This window comes from Leucoraja erinacea, chromosome 2 (assembly GCF_028641065.1).
Source record: "Leucoraja erinacea ecotype New England chromosome 2, Leri_hhj_1, whole genome shotgun sequence".
NCBI lineage: Eukaryota > Metazoa > Chordata > Chondrichthyes > Rajiformes > Rajidae > Leucoraja > Leucoraja erinaceus.
Window position 1 is genome coordinate 59,714,618 of NC_073378.1, and position 17,501 is coordinate 59,732,118.

The following is a 17,501-nucleotide window of genomic DNA, read 5'->3' on the forward strand; positions in this document are numbered from 1 at the left end:
CCCTTTTCCAGAACTGTGGTTGCTCTTTTAAGTACTTCTTGGCAAACTGTAGCCTGGTCATCCTATTTTTGCGACTAACCAGTAGTTTGCATTTTACAGTGTAGCCTCTGTAATTCTGTTCATGAATTCTTCTGCGGATAGTGGTCATTGGCAATTCCACACCTGACTCCTGAAGAATATTTCTGATCTGTCAGACAGGTGTTTGGGGATTTTTCTTTATTATAGAATGAATTTGTCTGTCATAAGCTGTGGAGGCCTTCCTTGGCCTGCCAGTCCCTTTGTGATTAGTAAGCTCACCAATGCTCTCTTTCTTCTTAATGATACATAGATACATAGAAAATAGGTGCAGGACTAGGCCTTTTGGCCCTTTGAGCCTGCACCGCCAAACAGATGTTCCAAACAGTTGATTTTGGTAAGCCAAAGGTTTGGCTGATGTCTCTAACAGTTTTTTTCTTGGTTCTTAGTCTCATAATAGCTTATTTGAACTTCATTGGTACAAATTTGGTCCTCATGTTGATAAACAGCAATAAAAGTTTCCAAAGGTAATGGAAAGACTGGAGGAAAGACTAGGTGCTGAGAGCTGCATTAAGGAGGCATTTAAACACACCTGAGCAATTACAAACACCTGTGAAACCATGTGGTTTATGGTGCCCTAAAAACAGGAAGGCAGATTATTATCTAAATTGTGTCAAGTTGGGAAAAGGGGAAGTACAACAGGATCTGGGGGTCCTTGTTCATCAGCCAATGAAAGTAAGCATGCAGGTACAGCAGGCAGTGAAGAAAGTGAATGGCCTTCATAACAAGAGGAGTTTAGTATAGGAGCAAAGATATCCTTTTGCAGTTATAAAGGGCCCAAGTGAGACTACACCTGGAGTATTGTGTGCAGTTTTGGTCCCCTAATTTGAGAAAGGATATTATTGCTATTGAGGGAGTGCAGCATGGCTTTACAAGGTTAATTCCCAGGATGGCAGAACTGTCATATGCTGAGAGAATGGAGCGGCTGGGCTTGTATACTCTGGAATTTAGAAGTATGAGAGGGGATCTTATTGAAACAAATAATATTATTATGGGTTTGGACACGCTAGAGGCAGGAAACATGTCCCGATGTTGGGGAGTCCAGAACCAGGGGCCACAGTTTAAGAATTAGGGGTAAGCTATTTAGAACGGAGATGAGGAAACACTTTTTCACACAGAGAGTTGTGAGTCTGTGGAATTCTCTGCCTCTGAGGGCGGTGGAGGCAGGTTCTCTGGATACTTTCAAGAGAGAGCTAGATAGGGCTCTTAAAGATAGCGGAGTAACCAAAATGTATAAAAATGGCCTTTAATAAAATCTGACAATGTGCACTTAACCACATGTGATTTTTTTTCTATTACAAATCTCAAATTGTGGAGTACAGAGGCAAATAAAGAAATGATGGGTCTTTGTCACAAACATTATGGAGGGCACTGCAAGTGCCAAACAACTCTCAGTGAGATTGTTGAATGGCGCTGATAATCATTGAGTCGTCCAATCATATTGTGTACATTGTTATATGCACAAGTACGAAGAGGTATGAATGCAAGAAAATCTTACTTAAGCAGCGTCATAGTGTCACAGGAACATGGATGCAGACAACAAACAGAAAAATAATTCAAACATAAATTAAATAAGTTCTGCAGGACAGTGATAAGAGAAAGAGACTGTAAAATTAAAAAAAACATAAGTAGAAAAATAAACAAGTCCATGTCAGTGTAAGAGGTGGTCTGTAGTTTTCTATTTCCAAGGTAGGATAGGGGCTCTGCAGGTCGGTTCGAGAACCTGATAGTGATAATTATAGGAAAGCTGCTGTTTTTTAACCTGATGGTGTAAACTTCAGGCTTCTTTACCTCCTACCCGATGTTAACAAAGAGAAGAGGGCTTTACCCAGATGGTGGGGAATCTTTGATGATAGATGCCATAATCTTGAGGCAGCAACTGATATGAATGCTTTCAGTGCTGGGGAGGGCTATGCCTGTGGTGGACCAGGCTGAGCCCACCACTCTCTGCAGCCACTTGCATTCCTGTTCGTTGGAAATGCTGTGACTGGCTATGGCGCAACCAGTCAGGATATTTTCTACAGTCGATCTGTAGAAGTTTAGGAGAGTGTTCGCTGACATGTCAAACCTCTTTAAACCTCAGAAAGTGCTGGCTTATAAAGTCGAGCTGAAGAAGAAAACATCAAATAAATACTTTTCACAAAATTACTTCATATCAAAATGTATTATATTAAAACCTTAAAGTATCAGAAAGTTCTTCATAAGAAATTAAACTAAATTACTTGCCTGCAATTTTTCAATTAAGGTTAAAGGCACCAATGTATTTTGGATAAAGCCGCTTAGCTCAGGATATCTATGTTCCAAAACTGGATTAACAGGTGAGTCCAGTGTTTGAACAGGAGGCCAGATGTGGCAGCATCTCACCATCAGCTTGTCACTGATTTTCATGTTGCAATGCACAGACATGGAATCCAGATAAACTGACACAAAAGGTGGAAATCACCAGGGATTCCCTATATAACTTCTGACAGAGGTTAAGTATGTTTCAGGCCTTTTGCTCATTAAGATTGTAAAAGATAATTAGGCTGATCTTTAGCTGTGGCTGCATTTGAATAGACACAGATAGAAAAGTGGCACAAGGAGTATTAGTCTTGTGGCTTCTAAAGCCACTATCAAGGCCTTCTGGCTGTTGCGAAGAAAAAAACATTGCAAATAGGCAAGCAGATTGTTTGTCATGGGAATTCCTAACTGAAAAAAAAGAGAAGCATCAGACCCTGAACACCTAGGTTTGCGAGGGAAAAACTAAAATAATGCAAATAAGAATTCAGGTAATCCAATTTAAAAGATTTCTAAAGAGATCTTTTTGACACTCCCTTTATTAGCTACTTGCTCCAATAGCTACTTGCACCAAGCAGCAAGTGGCTATGGCCGTTCCATGTGTTTTGCTCACACATAAATATGTAGGCAGTGTTAAATTCCTAATCTGACAGTGGCCTTTTTACCACACAACATTATTTTTCATGCCTAAAATCTCCAGGATATACTTGTGTTAATGTCCTAATTTCTACTGGATCAGAAAATCAGAGCTAAATGCAATGACCACTGTGGTCATTCATCTATAATATCTTGTGTAGAAATTCTTCCAACGTTTAAATGGAAAAATGTGCCATCTTAATCTCAAATTAATTTCTGTGTAACAACAATTACCAAGCTTTTGGTATTGTCTCACTAGTTTACTTGATAACCTTCTATAAACAAAACAAAAACACAAGCGATGAGATTATGAAATCATGGTGGGGCAGTGGAAATTGATGGCAATGTGGGAAGGATAAAATTAGATAAGTATAGGATTAGTGTAAATCAGTACTTGATTAGAGTGAACTTGAAAGTCAAAAGAGCTTGTTTCTGTACTATGATTTTATGACTAAGGCCATTTAGATTCACAATGATTGATTACAATGTTTTGCATTTTATATTTGCATTGTCGAGAAGATTGTTATGAATGGAAAAGTATATCTGGCTACTTTCTCAGAAAAAGAGATTAGTTTTAAAAATTAACATTAATTGTCGATGTTACGATTAACCCCAAACCTTGCTTCTGTGTTAAAACTAGAATTCACCTAAAAGAATGTATAATTCAAGCAATTATTTTCCCTGAAAAAAAAAGTTCTAATCAGTACATTAGGAATGTCTGCATTTTGAGAGGTTAAATGGAAGAGCAAAGTTCAAGTTCAAGATACATTTATTATCATATGCACCAATTGGTACAGTGAAATTTGAATTACCATACAGCCATACGAATAAAAAGAACACAATATACGATAGAATTTAACATGAACATCCCCACACAGCAGAATCATACAGTAAATGGCAGGACCTTTAGGAGCATTGATTTACAGAGGTTTTTGGTGTGCAACTCCATAGCTCCAAGTGCATTGGGTGGTAAAGATGGCATATAGTATGCTTGCCGTCATAGTCTAGGGAATTGACTAAAAAAGTTAGCAAATCATGTTGAAGCTGTGTAAAATTTTGGAATACAATTCTGCTCACCGCACCACAGGAAGAGGCTTTGGAAAGAGTGCATAAGAAGTTCATATCGACTAGATTGGAGAGTATTAGCCATTAGCAGAAGTTTGATTGTTTTCACTGGACCATTGGAGATTAAGGGGATGACCTGACAAAGGTTTATAAAATTATGAAACCCATAGATAGGGTAGATAGCGTCTTTTTTCCCATGAAGGGAATGTTAAATACTGGAGGGCATAGTTTTAAAATTAGAGGGGATGTTTAAAATAGATCTACAAGACAAGTTTCTGTTTTACACAGAGGGTGATGGGAGCTAGAAATACGCTGCCAGGGATGGTAGTAAAAGTAGATATGACATCAACATTTATGATTTAAATCATTTTATTTGAATTTCACAGCAATTTGCATACATACAATGATAACAGACAGTGACAGTCAAGGCATAATTGTGCAACAGTATGTAAGCGACCCTCAAAGCCCTTACCCTTACCCACCTTCAACCCACCCGAATCAGGTCGGACCCAAACGGGGACAAACAACACTCACATATGTCCACATCCACACAAATATGGTAAGATAAACGAAACAAAAAGTACTAAAAAAAAAAAAAAGGGGTCACGAATAACAGTAAATAAGTAAATAATTAAATAAATTAGTGTGGGGGGGGGGGGGGGGGGGTTAAGGGGAGAGCAGCTGCAGTAGAGCAGAACAATGGCGGAGAGCACTCAGTCCTCTTCCGAGTCCGGGGACAAGTTGAGAGAGTTAACAAGTTCCAAGAAAGGGTTCCATGTATCTAGGAATGTCTTGGTAGAGCCTCTGAGAGATAACCTAAGTTTTTCAAGCTTTAAATTGTAAAGCACCTCCTTAATCCAGCGGGCGTGTGTCGGGGGACAGGTGAGCCTCCAGTTAAGCAAGATCAGTCTCCGGGCTAACAAGGTTGTAAAAGCTAGAACCCGTTTCACCGCAACAGAGAGGTTGGTGTTGGGAGGAGTACCGAAAATGGCTGACAGTGGGTTTGGAGGAATAGTCTGGCCGTAGGCTCTGCTTATTAATTCGAAAGCACTCCTCCAAAAGGCTGCTAGCTTGGGGCAAGAGCAAAACATATGGCTATGGTTGGCAGGAGATTGATTACATCTGTTGCAGGTGTCCCTAACAGCGGGGTAAATTCTAGATAATCTTGCATTTGTGTAGTGGACTTTGTGAAGGACTTTGCATTGGATTAGGCCATGACGGGCACATATGGAGGAAGAATGGATCAAATCCAAGGCAGAGTCCCATTGCTGGTCTGTTAGTTTCGTATTCAGCTCACCCTCCCACGCAGCTTTTAATGAGGTATGAGGTTTCAATATAACCGGCCCTAACAAGTTATACAAAACAGAGATGCATTTCTTCCGGTTGGGATCTAGAACTAAGATGGTATCAGTCAGGGTTTCAGGGGGGCGATTTGGGAAATGGGGGAATGTCTTCTTCGCATTGTTTTCACTGGACCATTGGAGATTGAGGGGATGACCTGACAAAGGTTTATAAAATTATGAAACCCATAGATAGGGTAGATAGCGTCTTTTTTTCCCATGAAGGGAATGTTAAAAACTGGAGGGCATAGTTTTAAAATTAGAGGGGACAAGTTTAAAATAGATCTACAAGACAAGTTTCTGTTTTACACAGAGGGTGATGGGAGCTAGAAATACGCTGCCAGGGATGGTAGTAAAAGTAGATATGACATCAACATTTATGAAGCATTTAGACAGACACATAAACAGAGAGGGAATAGAGAGATCTGGATCTTATGTAGCAGGTGAAATTAGTTTGGAATGGCATCCAGGCAGGGCTGAATGGTCTGTTTTGGTGCTGACCTACTCTGTTTTATATTAATAGGCTGTAATTTGAATAATTATGGTCCATTAGAAATTTGGGTATTTAGATGACTTTGCTACAGATAAATACATAAAACTTAATTGGTACCTGGGACAATAAAAAACGTTGAACCTTAATGTCTGTATCCGTGATTGATAAAATACATCTCTTGATGATCCTCAACACTGGGGTCATTTGAGTGTTTTGGGTCTTTCAACATCAGACACCCTCGCCCAGGTGACACAGCCGTGGTTGATCAGACGACGACGTGTTCAGGTGGCATTCGCTCCTCCCCATGCACCTCCTCTCCTGATTCACAGCCATGCTCAAGGTTTTTTTGCCTAGATGAAGAGGTTCGCTGCTGGGTAAGACTGAGCTTAGTCCATGTGACTTTTCGGTCCATGGCCTGCTCCCACCTTGTCCAGGCCCCCTGTTGCAGATTCAAGCCAACCGCTCTGGTAGATCGCTCCTCCACCACTGCCCTCACTTCCTCCTGGACCGGCCTGCGCCTCTCCTTCCCCCCTTGTCAAACTGGGAAGTTGGGAAGATTGATTCCCCGAGTCTGTTCTATCCGAGATCCGCTTGCTCACTCTGGGAAGTTTTCCCTCTCCATTCCGTTCATACCCAGTGAACTCAAGCCTTTGTAGAGCGATTGCCCTGCAGAACCCCTGCAGCCAACCTCGATGGGCACACACCTTACCTTCCAGCCCTGCCCAGCCCAGTCCAGCTGTTCGTACTTGGTCATCTTCCTCACGTGTGCCTCCTCCACTGCTTACTGCTAAGCTGTAAACGCCTCCGTTGATCCCCATGCGGTGAGTCAACGGAAGAGGTTGAGAAGGCCCCGTCACTCTGGCTCAGCAGACTTGACGATCATGTTTCTTCAAAAAGGATCCAGAGGCAATTCGGACTCTGTAAACTGACCCCTATCTCACCAGGGACTAAACTCTACAGAACATGATGCTTTTGTTGGAACCTTGAACCTTGAACCATTATTTATTATGAAAAAGAATATCCTGTGTGTGTTATGATTGTGGGCATCACACGCCTCAGCACTCGTGAGTAAGGCAAGGCAGCGCCTTTATTTTGATATGGCAAGGCGGCGCCTTTACCACCTCAGGCAATTGAGGAAATTGGTGGTTTTGTCCAGGAACATTACCATCTGTGTTTGTCTGCCAAGGACAAGAAGGCTTGCACAAAAGTCCGCGAACGCACTATGGGCATTGCCACAGGAGGTTCATTTCACTGCACATCTCGTTATGTGTGGATGTGACAAATCCCAGAAACTCGACTTGACTTGACTTGACTATTTATCCAGTAGAAGAATTTGTTTGGTTGTTTTGTTGTTTGTCTTTTGCACAAACCATTGCCACCTATTTTAACCTGAATGATCATTCTGTGTTTGAAAAGTGTATCACATGATCATGTGGAGCATTTTAAATCTTGGAGCGCAATGTAATTTCAAGTCTTAAAGTAATGATGAATACAAAAATCAGTTAGGAGTATGTTCATCCTTCACAAAGTTATGAAACCATTATAAAATTAGAACTGGCATTGCATGAAAACATTGGGAAAGATCAAAGATTAAATTCGAAAAGAACGAACAGCAAATACCAGTCCAAACTATGTGGAAAACTTAATTGTGGAACATGATGTTCAAAGGAAATGGGAGAGATGGAAAATGTTTTATGGAATATAATCTTTCATGGAAATGTACATCCTTTATTCTTCACTATTTATATTAAAAATGTTGGTAAAGCATTGTGTGATGGAATAATAATTAAGTTGTGAAAACTGAATGCAAAAGAAAATGAAAACAGGAAAAGTTAAGTATAGAAATGAAGGTGAGAGCAACCTAAGAAAATATAGTTATGCAAGAGATAAAGCAAGCTCAGTATCTTCAATAACACTCAAAAGTTAAAAGAAACCTTAAAAAGTTCAATATTTAAAACCAGAAGTAAAATCAGACCTTTAAATGAAATTGTGGATCACTTAATATCCTCACCTCTGGGTCTGAATGTTTAAAACCTCTTGCAGGACATGTGGTAATGGTTTGTATTGCTTTTTTTCCTTTAGTTATGTGATACAATAGTCTTGTTGTCTCGCAAATCTTGTTAGTGACACGCGCTCATCTATTTTAGCTAACACTTAAGGGCCTGTCCTACTTGGGCGTCATTTGCGCTTCATTTACGCTACATCATTTACGCGTCATGACGCACAATGCACGCATGGCATGCATTACGTGTGCATGGCGTGCATTACGTGCGCATGGCGCGTGGTGGCGTAAGCAGTGACGCACGGTAACGCGGCCACCCAGGATTTTGGGATTCTCAAAATCGTTGCGCGCCATCTGTGTGATGCGCAAGTGACGCCCAAGTGGGACAGGCGCTTTAATAATTTGCTTACTTTTTTGCATAATCCCTTACAATTGTATGAATTACATATGCTACTGATTCCTAACGCCCCGACCAATGAAGGCATGCATATTGTATGCCTTGTTTACCACTCATCTCCTTCTGTTGCCTATTTCAGGGAGTTATGGACTTGGACCCAATGTTGATTCAATTTTTGTTGGTCAATGTTGGAACTCTTCAGGGATATTCAAAGACAGTCTTTGAATCTCTTTTCCTGTACACCACATGATTATTTATCCTCAGTTAGCTCTCCATAGAGTAGCTACTTTGGTTTTCTTTCATCAGATATTCTTCCGACATGTCCTGCTACCTCATCAACAATGTAAAAATGGTGATGAGGTTTGTTTGGGATAGAATCTAGGTATTTGCAATCTTGTCTTGTCACTTGAGGTGAAATATTCTGCGCAGATGGTCAGATGGGAGTGATTAAGCTGTCTGTCCATGTCTCGCAAGCCCAAGAGTATATCCAAATATCTGTCCAAATGTCTTTTAAATGCTGTTTTTATACCTGCCTCCACCCTTTGCAGAGATTGTGAATCTTGGGAATTCTTAAAGAGGTGCAGAGTGAGTCACTGAAGGCTCAGGTAGACCGTTTTATGTTCGAATCAGTGCTTAGAGATCAATCATTCCTCAAACTGAGTGCAATGAGCTGTCAAATCCTTTTGTCCATTTGTTGATCTTGAGATCTTTAAAAAAAAATGTTATTGGGCATTGAAATTATTTCTACCATATCACCTTCATCATTAAGAAGGTAATTCTTAACTATTAATGTAGAATGGACTTTACCAAATATTTAACTGGACCAGCCACACAAATGCATTAGAAGCAAGAACACATCAACCACCATGCATCCCGTGACAAGTGACTCCCCTTTCTTTCATCTTCAGGTTATAAGGCAAGAAAGTTGTATGCTTTCTTCAAAGAAAGTGGCTCCAGCTTGGCATCATTGGACTCATGTCCCTCTGAATCATTCCCATCCATGAACGGTTGAACAACCAAATCTCTTTAAAATATTGTAATTGTACTTTGCCACTGCCTCTGGCAACTCATTCCATATATCTACTACCCTCTGTGTGGAAAAGCTTACTTTCAGGTCCCCTTTCAATCTTTCCCCTTTCACCTTAAACCTATGCCCTCTAATTTTAGTCCACTTCCCTTAGAAAAAGACTGTGACCATCCACCTTATCTGTGCCCGTCATTATTTTATATACTAAGGTCACTCACTGAGCCTTTGTCACTTCAGGGAGACCAGTCCCAGCCTATCCAGTCTCTCCTCATAATTCAGGACTACCGGATCAGTATTTCCTGCATCCTCTCTTGTTTAATCACATCCTTCCGATAGTATGGCAACAGGAACTGCACACAGTATCCCAGATTTATTTTTGGATATGTAGCATTTCCATGGGTAAGTATTATAATTTGATGGAACAGCACCAAACATGTTTCTGTTAGACTAGCCTGAAAAGAAGGTTGATGTGCCAATGACATAAAGAATGGAATAATATTTTATTCAAAATACTTTAAAAGAGTTGGATTTGCTGGGCTTGCATTTGCTGGCGTTTGGAAGAAAGAGAAGGTACTTGAATGGAACATAAGATTTGAAAGGGTCCACACAGGATAGATGTGGACAGGATGATTTCACCTGAAAAATAAATCTGGAACCAGAGGTCATCATTTAAAAATCAAAAGTCATGGATTCAAATGGAGACATGGGGCACTTTTTTTCTCTGAGCACCATGAATCTTTGCAATTCTGTTTCTATCTGTAGAAAAGAAATTTGAGCATATCTAAGGCAGAGATTGATATTTTTTGTTAACAAAAGTGCAACAGGATTACAGTGAGTAGATGGGAATGCAGAAATGAAGTTACAGACAAAAGAGCCACAATCATGTTAAATGGCAATGGCTACTTTTCTTCTTATCCACATGTAGCATTTATCACAAAGTTTAAACATGAATATCACATGTTTAAAGTTTCTTATCAAGCCTTACTGTGAAAGTTTATGTTATTGGTACTTTGGTGCAAGGAAGTCATTTATAAATGCACTAGTTTTACCTGCATTATGTTCTATTTATTACTTGCAATGAATTTTCACAATTTTTCAAGGTTCATATTTTTGGTGAAAACAATGTTTACTATTTTGACAGACAACTTCAACAGCTTCTAGCGAAATACAGAACACAAACAATGTTGTATCTTCTGCATCAGCAAGAGAATATTCTCAATCAGAATCACAATACCTTGCCTCTCCACCTCCCCCACCAGCAGAATTTACAAAATCTGAAAAGTTTTCAACCAAGTCTGTTGTCAATGAAGAAGATGCACGGACTGCATTATTGAAAGCAATTCAGTCTGGAACTGGTGCAGCACGTCTCAGAAAGGTATAAATTTTTAATCCATGCATGAATTCATGTCTCTCTCTTTTCTCCCCTAACCCTATGTATCTATTGTTAACTAGTTACTTTCATCTAGTTTTCGATAGCAAACATCAGACCTGTATGCTGAGTATGTGAAGCCGGTTGCTTCTAACTTTTCAACATTAGATTATGTACAAGAATTAATACTATAAAATAAGCTTCCATAGCAAACCTTTGGGGCTGAAAGTCACTAGGTTAACGCAGATAAAATCCCCAATAAGCCTCAGAACATTTTGCTTTGGTCCACTCAATACACAAACACATTCAGGAGCTTGAACTATGGAAGTTACCTAATGTGAGCCTTAAAAGTAGCCTTGTATGGTACTTTTGTACGCTGTGTGTTTGTATAGGCTGCCATAAAGTAGGTCAGAATGCAAGATAGAGTGGCTTATTTAATCTGGTATCTGATAACATCATGGCCAGGAGTTAAGGAAACAGGAATAGGCACCATATCTCATTGCCTAAAACCTATGCATGGCCACTGAGGTTTTGGACGGTGGGCACTGGCATTCATATGACACATGTATATCTGGAATTTTTGCAGATTGGATTCAGAGTCTTGGATAATTTACAAAAATATCTGGGCAAGAGAGGAATCGCTAGATTACCACAGATCCCTGCCCCCACCCCAAACTATGTGCGTATCCAACCTTGGGTAAAAGTGCACTCGATCTTGGGCCTTTCAGTTTGCAAATCTAATTTGGCAGTATTTGCACAGTTGGTGTCAGAACTGCACGTGCCAATTACAGCCTGTGGCTTGGAAAAACATCAGGTCACTGCAAAAAACGACCCCTGTTATATTCATGATGAATACATTCAAACCTCCAACCACACCATTAAGTAGATACAGTCAGGCACTGGAAATCAAAAGAACTACTACATTAAATGTTATTATCTTTCATTATCTACAGGTACTGAATATTTTGCATCTCTCGGGCAATGCACACATTTATAAGCATTCATGCATTAAATAGGTTGCGGATATCTTTTTTCCAAGAGCTGACAAATGCATCCAGTCTCCTTTGGAGCAACGTACTAATGAGCCTGTTCCACTAAGGCAATTTTTCAGGCGAGTTGCTGGCAGTCGCCTGAAAAACCAGAGACGGAAAGGCGACTGTCAGAGTGGAACACACACACACACACATCACTTCCTTCACCAGCCCGTTATGCAGGTGGGGGACAGGGCAAGCGGGGGGAGCGCTGTCTGAGTGAAATTCACACGGTACAAATCAAATGTGATACAGACACACTGCGATGAACAGGAAGGTTGGCGCTGTAATTATGACGGTGAAAGCATTGTGTACGGGAAGGGTCATGTAAGTCCTTTAAAAGAGGGGGGGAGGAGTGGAGACAACTTTTGAGTAGCCAGAGATACACGGCTGTGAAGCTCGGCGGACATTAAGTTGGCTATCCTTGGTTCTGAAAACTACTACTTACGTTTTTTTTCCCAGTGAGCCAATGAAATTCACCGGTTAGCACCGGCTACAACTTACGAGAACCTTTGACCTCCTGGCAACCCACTAGGACCTGGGGACCCACCTATGGCACGAGAATTCTCGCTACTCTCCATGGCGGCTTCTTTCTGATCGCCGCTAATTTTTCAACATGTTGAAAAATTTGTGGCGACCATAATGAGGCCGCGACTAGTTCCCAGAATGCGGGAACGCCTCATGACCATGAAGGCGCTTCCCGGCAACTACCCGCGAACATGTGGCGTCCATGTGGCGACCGCATAGTCACCTGCAGTTGCCTAAGTGGGACAGGCCCATTAGGCTTTTTAGAATAGTAGTATTTTGACGAATTCATAGGGTGAATGATAGTATGCATGGCTTAGCTGAAGGAGACATATTTGATTTTCATTCTTGTCTTCAGTCCTAGACCATGTGTTGCAATTGAGAATCTGTTGTTGCTACCCTCGTTCCATAAGTTCCAAGGCCAGTACGGGAAATGCAGATTCTTCCACAGAGGCCGGAATTTGTCTGAAGGGAGGCGGGTAGATGGTTTTGCAAATAGTGACTTCTTGCTACTTGTTATGTGGGGCAATTTTTTCCAAAATATGCGCTCAAAATTCTTTGCGCCATCCTGAAAGCTTTTTCTCTGTAACTACAGAGAGAATTTGCAGCTGTATCGCAGGGAAAATCATAATTAACCACCTCTACCTCCAGCAAAAACTGTTCTTCAAATGGCAGTATAGACATGATTATCCCCGGATGTCAACTTTGAGAAATTTCGAGGTTTCCTCATGGACTTTCTTGATTTAAGTAATTATCTCCATCATTTGAATGTCATTGCCAAATATTCGTCAAATTTGACTGAATACAGAAATTCATCTCTTATGCTTGATTTATGGTATGCAAAGCATGATCCTTACCAATGGATCTACATAATCTCATAATGAAGATTGGCATCGAACAATGCTGCATCATAGAGCCAACCACTTTTGCTGACATTTGTTGTTGCAAAGTTGCCCATCGCCTCCACTCTGCATGAGTACAAATATGACCAGGGCCAATATAAAATGACACCTGGAATTCTGAAACAATGCTTATGGCTCATAGACAGGACATGAAAATGCCGCATGCAGAACCAACTGATCAAAGTTTGAAAAATGTTTATTGTGGTTTGCTGTATTTTGCACATGTCCTGTACAAAGACATCTGGTTGGAGAACCTGCAGCTCACAGCATTCTAGGAGAGACCAAAGAAATAAAGAATACTTTTCTGCATAGCTGTTTGCCAATTCAGGGCAATATCTCTCGAAAGGAATATTTTTATTTTTCTACTTCTTCTGCTTGTTTCCAATAATAATAAATTTGAATCCCCAGGAACTTCCACCCACTCTCATCACTGTCCCTTTTCAAATAGTTCAGATTTTGTTCTCTACTTTGAAATTCACTGAATTATACAAAAACCTTTGACAAGTAATTTAAAATAAATGGCAGATTAGTACCTGCTTCTTTGGGTTTTGTGACAAATCTAAATATGCTGCCATTCCCACATTTATTTCCATACTTGTGGGCAGAGTTGTGCCATAGTCTTGCTTGGTCAATTTTATTTTAAACAATTTACTCCCAGGAATAGTATGATTTACGGAATCAAAGGATTTGAAGAGACCTGGCAGTATTGGGAAGTGGTCTGAAAATGGATAGCAATCCTTTTAAATTTTGTTTAACTTTCGGAATCAAACTGACAGAAGGGTACAAAGCTGGAGGGTAAAATAATTTTCTAATTAAAGGTTCTTTCAAGGAGGAACCATGGAGACATTGCAATAAACTTTAATCTTTTTATATTTTCTAACGTTTGGTTCAGGTGAATAGTAGATCAAAATTGCTCTAAGAATACCTTCAACAATTCCAATTGATATTTAATAGAATCACGTTTGATAACTAGACAAGTATGGTTTACACAGCTGGATTCTTTTCACCTGGAACCATATTATTAAACAATTTACCAAAATGAATTGAGACATATCTAACCTTGAGATTCTGGCATTAAATAAGTATGGTTTCCCAAAATGTCTTTATGTAGTCATCTGACATGAAGGGGTTGATTTTCAACTTTGTTTCAGCTGTGCAAATACAAAATGCACTCATTGACCAGATATCTGGTCCAGATATTTTAATTTCTAGGTGGTTTGACTTATGGGCTAAGAAAAATTAATCTGCATTTTCTGGATGTAATTTTCATCATCTTTCAGAGGCCTATTTCAAGTGAAAATGCATCTCCTTAAACAGATTTCAATCAATTTACTGACAACATTGCTTTTAACTCCTGCAAAGTATAAAATGTATAGGAAACAGGTCATTAGATTTCCTTGTTGAAAGAGGTGAAGGAGAGAAAGGAATTTATTTATTCCACCAGCAGAAGAGAGATTCCTAAATGTAGATTTATCAGCTCAGTAACAAGAAAGGCAAGGTTCACATTTAATTGCACAATGTGAGCATTGCTGACAGGACAAAGTTTATTACCCAACCCTATTTGCCCCTAAGGTACAAGTGAGCTGTCATCTTGAACCACTCCAGTCTGGCGAAGGTATCGACAAGCACAATTGGTAGAAAGTTGAATGATTTAAAAAGTGAAAATAAAAGCAATCAGAGTGATTTCCAGATAACTGCATAAGGACATTTTTGGGTTGGAGGGGAGCATGCAGGTGGTGGTGTTCCCACATGCTTGCTGTTCTTGTCTTTCTGCAAGGCATAGGTCATGGATTTGGGAGATGCTGAGAAAGAAGCTTTGTGGTGTCTATGAAGCTTATTAGCATGCAGCCACAGTGCTTGTGAGGTGAAGGGATTGAATGTTTCGGATGGACTATGAAATCATAATAAAGTTGACTGTAATATCCTAGATGGTTTGAACATTATGTTATTGGATTTGCTTTTTTGTAAAAACAAAAGTGGAGAGTATTCTTTCATATGTCTAATGTACATCCTCTATGATGGAAAGTCCTTGGAGTGGCAGGAATGGAGTCATTTGGGCCATTTTCAGAGAGGCAGCAACAGATGACAGTGGCATCAACCTCCAAGAATACACAGAATCCATCATCGGATTCATCAATAAATGCATTGATGATGTAACGGTGGTCAAAACCGTCAGGAGGCGTGCCAATCAGAAACCTTGGCTAACTGGGGAAGTGTGTTCCCTACTGAGAATCCGGAATGCTGCATTCAAATCTGGGGACAACGCAGCATACAAACTGGCAAGGAATAACCTATCCCGGGAGATCAGGGAAGCGAAGAGGCTGTATGGGCAAAAACTTAATAGCCACTTCGAAAATGACAAAGACACACGTCGCTTGTGGCAGGGATTTCATACCATCACTGACTACAAGCCCCCCCCCCCCCGCTGCGGATATGCCAAAACGACCCCTCTCTACCAGATGAGCTGAACGAGTTCTACGCACGGTTTGAGGTTAAAAACAGCACCCAGACACGTGCACTACTGCCATCTCCCAGTGACCAGTCGCTCAGGCTGTCCGCAGCCGGAGTTAAAAAGGCCTTTGCCAGCATCAATCCACGCAAAGCTGCAGGGCCGGACAACATTCCTGGATGCGTTTTAAGAGACTGCGCCGAGCAACTGAAAGATGTCTTCACAGACATTTTTAACATCTCACTCAGCCAGGCAGTAGTGCCCAACTGTCTTAAGAGTGCCACCATCGTCCCTGTCCCGAAGAAACCAAACCCAGCCTGCCATAATGACTTTCGTCCAGTGGCTCTAACACCCATAGCAATGAAGTGTTTTGAGCGACTGGTTATGCAGCACATCAAAAAGAGTCTACCTGCCGACCTAGACCCACTGCAGTTCGCCTACAGAGCCAACCGATCCACAGAGGACGCAGTCTCAACAACACTGAACCTCGTATTGTCACACCTTGATCGGAAAAATACTTATGCCAGGATCCTCTTCATAAACTTCAGCTCTGCGTTTAACACAATCATTCTGCAGCAGCTGGTGGAGAGGTTGGAGCTATTGAGGGTTGATGCTGGCACATGTAACTGGGTCCTGAACTTTCTATCACAGGGCAGCAGACAGTCAGGGTGGGCAGTAGGACATCAAAAACCATAGCCATGAGCACTGGCTCGCCCCAAGGCTGTGTCCTAAGCCCCCTGCTGTTTAGTCTGCTTATACACAACTGTACTGCTAGACTCAACAACAACTTCATCAACAAGTTTTCTGATGACACAACAGTGGTGGGTCTCATCAGTGACAATGATGAGTCGGCGTACAGGATGGAGGTGGAGCTGCTCACAGGATGGTGCAAATCCCACAACCTCATTCTCAACGTGGGAAAAACTAAGGAGATGGTGGTTGACTTCAGGAGGGCGGGAAAACAACAGCATACACCTCTGCACATCGATGGAGCTGATGTGGAAAGGGTCAACAGCGTGAAGTTCCTAGGACTCCACCTGTCAGATGACCTGATGTCCACAACCAACACCACAGCACTGGTCAAGAGAGCCCAGCAGCGACTACACCCTCTCCGAAGACTACGTAAAGCAGGTCTCCCCACTACACATCTACGAACTTTTTATAGGGGGACAATCGAGAGCACATTAACCAACGGCATCACTTCCTGGTTCGGGAGCTGCAAGGCGTACGAACGGCATCAACTTGACAGGATTGTGAGACCGCCAGCAGGATTATTGGTGCTCCACTCCCTTTCTTGCTGGACATATACAGGAAGAGATGTATCAACAGAGCCATCTCCATCATCAAAGACCCCTATCACCCATCGCATCACATATTCTCCATCCTGCCATCTGGGAAGAGGTACAGGAGCATTAGCTGCAAAACTAGCAGGATGCTCCTCAGCTTCTTCCCGCAGGCTATAAGACTGATAAACGGACTTAGCCCCCTGCCAAAGTATCGCGCACCAACCATCAACCTGGACACACTGCAGCAGCTGTCGATCGGAACGCCTGTTGATGTTTAGTAGAGAGTAGAGTGTTTAATTTAATTTGTTCATGATATATGTATTTTTATTTCTATTTATTTGTTGTTATTTGTACTGCACACTGAATGGACACTGGTAGCATTTGCCATAGCATACTCACCTCTCACCTCGTACAGCATACTCACCTCTCACCTCGTATAGTAAGATCCTGGTCAGTGGCAACCATACCTCCATTCAGGGTGCTATCTGGGGTGAGATTTGGTGACTGTAATTTAGTTAATGGTGGTTAGACTGTTTCATGGTTCAAATGTTAGCTTGCCAATTATTAACAGGCTTATGATGCAGATAAGGCATGCTTTATTTTTCGGAAAGAAATTTGAATGATAAA

General features: G+C 41.1%; 1 protein-coding gene across 1 annotated transcript in view; it reads left to right on the forward strand.

The window, feature by feature from the left end:
- The window catches only part of cobl (cordon-bleu WH2 repeat protein), a 242,208-nt gene that overhangs the window by 218,411 nt on the left and 6,296 nt on the right, over positions 1–17,501 (forward strand). The window contains 1 exon segment of the mRNA XM_055657302.1: positions 10,454–10,687. Coding sequence (XP_055513277.1) covers positions 10,454–10,687 — 234 coding nt within the window.